This window comes from Notolabrus celidotus, chromosome 17 (genome assembly GCF_009762535.1).
Source record: "Notolabrus celidotus isolate fNotCel1 chromosome 17, fNotCel1.pri, whole genome shotgun sequence".
NCBI classification, from domain to species: Eukaryota; Metazoa; Chordata; class Actinopteri; order Labriformes; family Labridae; genus Notolabrus; species Notolabrus celidotus.
In genome coordinates this window covers 22,654,674-22,661,401 of record NC_048288.1, presented here as the reverse complement: position 1 = coordinate 22,661,401, position 6,728 = coordinate 22,654,674, and the positions used below count along the sequence as shown (strand labels likewise).

The 6,728-nt window shown below is 44.4% G+C and overlaps 1 protein-coding gene across 1 annotated transcript; it reads right to left on the bottom strand.

The window, feature by feature from the left end:
* Positions 1-301: 301 nt before the first annotated feature.
* On the bottom strand, positions 302-2,510 carry sox17 (SRY-box transcription factor 17). Its single transcript, XM_034706467.1, has 2 exons — positions 1,836-2,510; positions 302-1,480 (listed from the first exon to the last, which is right to left on the bottom strand). Exons 1-2 carry the CDS (start codon positions 2,134-2,136, stop codon positions 618-620), a joined length of 1,164 nt encoding a protein of 387 aa, XP_034562358.1. The 5' UTR covers positions 2,137-2,510; the 3' UTR covers positions 302-617.
* Between the last annotated feature and the right edge of the window lie 4,218 nt (positions 2,511-6,728).

The window sequence follows — 6,728 nt, the reverse complement described above, 5'->3', positions numbered from 1 at the left end:
CTTTGCTCCGTACGGGGCCAGGAAGCGGGGTCGCTGCCTTGCTTCCAGGTGAGCAGCGGGGAGAGCGTTCAGCTGCGTGTGGAAGTGGGAAAAAGAAACAAAAAGAGGCTTATAGCACAGAGGCAATACTGTGAATGGAGGGAAATATAAGAAACATTTAATCGTTCTCTTTGCATATTTTCCTTTATGAATTTCTGCCTGAACATTGAGGGGAAAGAGTTTTTATTTAAGAAAGTAAAACCAACCTGAAGTAAAGTTTTCAAAGTTGTGCAACAATAAATACAAACAAGGGCGAGTATTTGCAACAATTTATTTCTCAAAAGTGCAAAAAGTATTAAAAAAAAAACCTTCGGTATATACATAATCTTTAAAATAGTGGCTGAACAATATTTATTATCACAATATGACTTCTGTCCCTACGAGAGAGGAAGACAAACGTTCAAACCAGTGAAATATTCTATGGCTTCTCTTGGGCACATACAGTACAGCAGTCTTCATTTTTAAATCTCATGCCTTCTGTTCTAATAGTGAAGAAAAAATTACAAAAATAAACACATTTTTTGTTCAGTTAAGCTACAGAGATTTGAGGTCAGATCCTGTGTCCATGCAGCAGGAGGTTAGGAGTTGTTGTAGCTGCAGTAATACACAGCCGTGCTGGCGTCTGACAGCACTGAAGATATCAGGCTCTCAGGTCCCTGCATGCTGGTCTCGTGCTGCCCGTACGGCAGGCCCGTCATGTCTGCCCGTGCTGAAGAGGAGCTCAAATACTGCTCAAACTCACTGCGGTCCACCTCGCCCAGCAGATCAGAGTGGTGCATGTGCTCCACGCTTTCTGCAGGGTGGGGATGGGAGTCAGGAGGAGGGGAGAGCTGTCCTGCCCCGCCAGGGTGTCTCTTAGGGTGGCTGGGATTGCAGTGCTGGGTGTAGTACATGGCCAGAGGGTTGGGGTGTCCCATGTAGGAAGGGGGGAGGGAGGCGGATTCTGCAGCAGAGGCAGGATGGCGATGCAGGTTGGCGTGATGGTTGGAGACGGGGTCCTGAGGTTGGTACTCTGCAGCCTGAGAGTGGTAGGCGTACGCAGGCATCATGTGGCAGTCCTCCTGGGAGTGTGGAGGGAAGAACATGGAGTCCGACTCCACTGCGTCCAGTGGGGAGGTGTCAGGAGTGGGGAGGCTGTAGCTCTCATAAGAGGGACCCCCGAGAGCCTGACTGTCTCTATAGTGGCCGAGTGGCTGTGGAGGAAGCTGAAAGCCGTGCTCGTGGTAACCCAGGCTCATGCTCTCCATCGCTGGGGCCTGATGGTCGGACACGCCGTGAACCAGAAACCCAGAGTCCAGCCGCTTAATCCTCTTTACCTGCTTCCTTCGCCGGGGCCGGTACTTGTAGTTGGGGTGGTCCTGCATGTGCTGGACCCGCAGCCGCTCTGCCTCCTCAACGAAGGGCTGCTTCTCTGTGACAGGAAGGGCTTTCCATGATTTCCCTGCAGGTCATGAAGAGAATGAACATCAATGATACGTCAGCAGAAAGTGAACACAGCCTGGACATGCTCATAAAAATAGCTTGTTGCCATTTTAGGGGGCAGGGATGGGTTTTTTGAGGTTACATGTGCAGCTAAGTTGGGACGCAAACTTTTTCAAACATTGCATCATCACCTACAGACTAAAAAAAACACCTAAACTGACTGAATAAAAGCTTTCATAACAAAAAAAGAACCATGGAACTAAAAAATCAAGTGCGTAAAATTCAAGAAAATTGGGAAGAATCACGGTGGCAATAACTCCACATAACGTTTGAGGTATGTGCGCAAAATGATATTAAATTATTGGATTACTTACCAAGCATTTTGCTGAGCTCCGCGTTGTGCAGGTCCGGGTTTTGCTGCGCCAGTCTCTTGCGCTCATCCTTTGCCCACACCATGAACGCGTTCATGGGCCGTCTGATCCGCGGCTCGCTTTTCCCGCGGCTCTGGCTCCCGGAGCTCCCTGAGGCGCACGGCTCATTCTTCACTTTAGTGTCCCCGAGAGGACTGAGAGGGTCGGCCCACTGGCAGTGTCCCATTCCAGGCATCATGACTGACATCGTACACCTTGCCTGGGTCTGATCGTCGCTGGCGTAACCCGCATCGGGACTACTCATCTCTGTCCGGGGAGGTTTGGAGAGACAGCTCGCAGAGGCGTCAGCACACTACTGAGAACAGCACTGCCTACACGAAGAATAAACTCAACAAGGTGTCTGGTTTTCAATCTGAACTGTAAGATAACAAGTCACATCCATTGGCTGCTTCCAAGAGGCGTGTGGACTGAACGATACAGACTACTCAGAGCTGGATGTGAAGGCTGGTGAGCTATAAACACACCGGCAGCCAATCACCATGTGGGGGGAGTGCCCACTACTACAAAGGTGTAAAAAGTTTCGAGCACTCCGCCTCCGAGCCTTGTGTGAGGATCTGAGACCCTCTGAGGACAGACGCGGAGATTACAGCAATTAATACAAATATATATCCATGTGCACAAAATTTGGATTAAGATTCATTTGTTTTTAGATGACATAAGTTTTATGAAGCACGTGTTTTGTGTTCAGATTCTAAATTGGCATTCTGGAGCATATTACGCATTTTTAAAGCGAAAAAGTGAAACTGATAAACTCTTTAATCCACACTCAAGTTTATTAAGACTGCCAGTTTTAGTTCTCACCCTTGTATTAGACTGACACTAATGCTCAGACATCAATAAACTCCACATCAGCCTGTGTATTGGGATAGTTCACCGTGTTAAAAATCTTGATTATCAGGTTTACGCGTGGAGTTAATGGCTCCCCCATTACGCACGGCCGTCTCGGTGCAGCCTCATAAGATGCTGCTTGATAAAAGGCGTTAATTGATCACTCCAATGCCCCAAAAAGTGAAATCAATAAGACTGGAGAGAGATTAAATAAACACCCATCACGTACCTGTGAAGTGAAGAGGCCTCTTATGCAGGGATAAAAATATGTTAAACGTGGTGATACTGCTGCTGTCTCAGGCTGTGACGTCCAGACGTCCAAACTGTTTGCCTGCCTAGACGTCTCTCTGGGATTAATGACCCAAACAAACAGCTGATGGATTAAGTTGAAGGCGTCAAACACTCTTTCGGTTTCACGTTTATAGAGATAACAGAAAATCTCACATATTTGTTGTCTTAACTTATTTTTAATGGAGTGATATAATACAGGGACGCAGGGGAACAATGCTGCCAAACCTCCAGAGACTAAAAATATGACTGCACATTTGACAGAATGCATCATTTTTTAAATATACCCAAGATCTAATTCCCAACTATTATATCTCTTTCAGCAACTCACACAAAGCTTGAAAAGGTGAATTTAACCAAAAATATCTGAATTATTTTGTCTCCATCGAATTAATTTTGCCACATTAGATGCTCACTGATGTCATTGTTTTCTCTATGATATTTATCTGGGTTTGTTAATTTAAGATAAGGCATTTTCATATCCAAAATACCCCTTTTGAGACTTTATAACATGTAGCTTCATGAAATGACAGCCACCCTCAGTCCAGTGTAGACTATATTGACTCTGTGTCACACATGTGCTGGCTAAAGAAATGTGTGAAAAAGTGTTTCCTTGTTTTCAGAGCAGCTGTGTTTCAATAGCAGGGTGATACAGGGGTGAAAAAAGGTTAAAGCAACCTGTTACTCCTCAAATATCCAGACTTGGAGTGTTTGCGTAGCAGAGAATGAAGCCCCCCGTGTTTGTGGCCCAGAAATCCAAACATCACCAAGCGGCTGCAGGGGTTCTTATCAGAGCCAGCAGACCTCAACCTGTCAGCTCCATCGTTTCTCGCACTGTTCCCATCTCTGGTTTGTGGGTTACCATGCTTGTGACACGTCAAAGGGAGCTGACAGAAATATGAGAGATGCTTATGCAACCTTTCGGTGCCCCCGCACAGACACCAGCGGGACTCCAGAGCACGCCGAGTGACCCTCTGAGGATCAGTGGGCGGGTGATTTGGATGGAACCACAGGATTTGGACTATAATACTGTCATCGTCTATTTTACCACCGATGACCTGATAAGGTTTTCCCCCTAAGAGAAAGAGAGAGTCTGTGTGTGTATGTGTTTTGTGTGTTAACATGGGCGTGGGCCTGAGTGTGCCCCGTCCTCATCGCTCTCTCTTGCTGTGTGGGAGTGAAAAACCCTGGCGTTTGATGGGAGAAGTCATAAAGTCTGGAGTCGTAGCCACATTTCCTCTACAAGGTGAGGTTCAGAGTCAACCCAGAGGAGAGGAGGGGAGGTGACATGCCTTATACCCCCCCCACTCCTCCTCCTCCCTCCATTCCTCCCCCCTGTTCCTCCACCCCGTGCCTGGGGAGTCTGGGGCTGGGTGGGGGCCAGGGCTCCCGACGCCAGCCTCTGGACTCGGCGCTCAGGGAGAGGTCACTTGGCTTGCTTACACAATGGCATTATCTCAGTTCCAGCCTCGGCTACTGCAGCGGTGAGCACTTCCTGTCGCTCTGCAAGCACTTCCTGTCCTTGGCGTAGCAGCACAAACTGTCCGCCTTCCAAGCGAGTTCAGAAACGCTATGGAGCTGCTGGTCGCCAGTCTAGCTGTAGAAACGTCTGTGGGTGGCTTTCTTGGGAATTGCACAATGTGTTTGCTGGCTCCTTTGTGCTGTGCTGTGAGGCAGTGGTGTTAGTTTAAATCACAGGGACGGAAGGTATATATGTGTTAGCACTCTGCGGTGATCCCCAGAGCCACTGCAAGGGCCTGAGATGGACAAAGCCACAGAAGGGAAAAGTGTTTTTAGTTTCAACAGTACTTGTCCAATTAGCAGCAAATGTTTGGGTATGCTGCCTAGAGCATAACCTCTTATGCCTCTACCAGTATGTTCAGTTAATTAATTACATTTTCAATCACAGGTGATTATTCTACATTAATCAGGGTTATCAGATACTATGATTAAACATAAATTGTACCCAAAAATATTCAAGATTTGTGCTTTTTACTAGTTATTTTAGTCACTCCGTAAGAGTTGTCAGTAAAATTAAGTGCTTCGATACTCTTAAAGCTAAATGATGATAAAAATGCAACATACGTACTAAATTAGGCTGTTAACTACGTTTTTCCTGTTACTTCTGTCTTTTGGGCCAACTTCCTTGGCTTTAAGTGCTAGCTGCACAAGTTGTAGAGCTAGCTTGTTACAACGTAACAATGTGTATACCATACAAATTGGTTTGGCTAACATGATACCATCAGTGGCCACATTGAGCTGATAATTCACTTGAAGTCATGTTTCTGTCAACTTGATGTTTGTAAGTCAAATATTCACTCTCTTTTGTCTCTGGTTTTGGTCTCCACCAGCTCTCCAGTTTAGATTTACAAGCTTAATGCCCCAATAGCTCAGTAGCAAGTCAGCAGCTGTCTTCTGCTAGTAAGTTAGTATCCAGCAAGCTGCAATTGACAGGAAACAATGTAAAAAAAAAAAAAGAGAGTGGAAGGACTGAATGAAATCATCAAAGACAACCCAAAACAATATGTTTAAAGACGATAAACTCAACTCAACTCAAACTTTATTTAAAGAGCAGGTTGACCAAAGTGCTGTACAGATCAAAAGCAGTACAAATGACAAACATAACATACAATACAATACTAAAATACGTAAACACAGTGCAAATATATAATAAAATAAAATGGAATAAAATTAGCTTCATCCACAAGCTAGTTTCTAACTTTGTCTCTCTGCACTTCTTGGAGTTTAAAGTTATCTATGAGCTTTAACATGAACTGTTATACTTCATGCCATGAATCCAATCCAATCCCCTTTATTTATATAGCACATTTAAAAAACAATCAAGTTTAGCAAAGTGCAGCACAGTGAGGTAAAATAAGTTAAAACACACAGAACATAAAACGCTGTCAGAAAATACAAGATGAAGACAAGATACTGGTAATAACCGTGATGAGAGCATTGAGACAGAATAGAAACACAAACATTGAGGGTCAAGAACACCAAAAAAAGATGATAAAATGATACTAAATAGTAATCTGTGTGTCCTATCAGCCCTACAAGCAACTGTTTTTAATCTCAAATAGTAATTAAAAGCAAAATGCATTGAAGTACTGTGTGTGTAAATTAAAAATATATATATGTTATCCACACGATTGAAACATTTTGCTCCAATCTAGCCCTGAAACTCATGGATCTTTGGTCATGTGTTGTGAAAATTACAGCACAGTTAAAGCTGGAAAACAAATTGGAAGCCGTACAGATTTGGACCCATATGAAGTGTGTAGACATCTGTCATTATCAGTGGTGAGATACTGATCGTTTGGATTGTCTGATTAGACTTTGACTTCCTCCAACACCTGCTCTGCAGAGCAGGAGGTGTTTCAGGATGGGGGGAAGGGGGAGAGGATGAGGAGGTTGAGCAGGCGAACAGATAACAGGTGTGCCGGAGAGAAATGAGGAGAGAAGTGTCTTCTCTGAGATTGATTCTCTAAATAGAAATCACACCTTTTTTTTTATCAAAGCTGGAATATTTCAAGTTTCAACCCTAATCATGTCAGTCAGGAGTTTTAAATGATTTTTTTTCTTGCCATCAGCTGTCAATCATACTGCAAATAGCTTTTGAGGACATACAGGATCTTTAGTAACCTTAAAATCACCCCATAAGGAGGATTGCAGATATGAGAGATCATGCACAGGTTAGTGGTTAATAATGCTCATATA

Excerpts from the sequence above, each read along its gene's own strand:
- sox17 (XM_034706467.1), bottom strand. The coding sequence starts at position 2,136 with ATGAGTAGTCCCGATGCGGGTTACGCCAGCGACGATCAGACCCAGGCA. Across the intron at positions 1,481-1,835 it reads GGAGCTCAGCAAAATGCTTG|GGAAATCATGGAAAGCCCTT; the intron begins GTAAGTAATCCA and ends CATGACCTGCAG.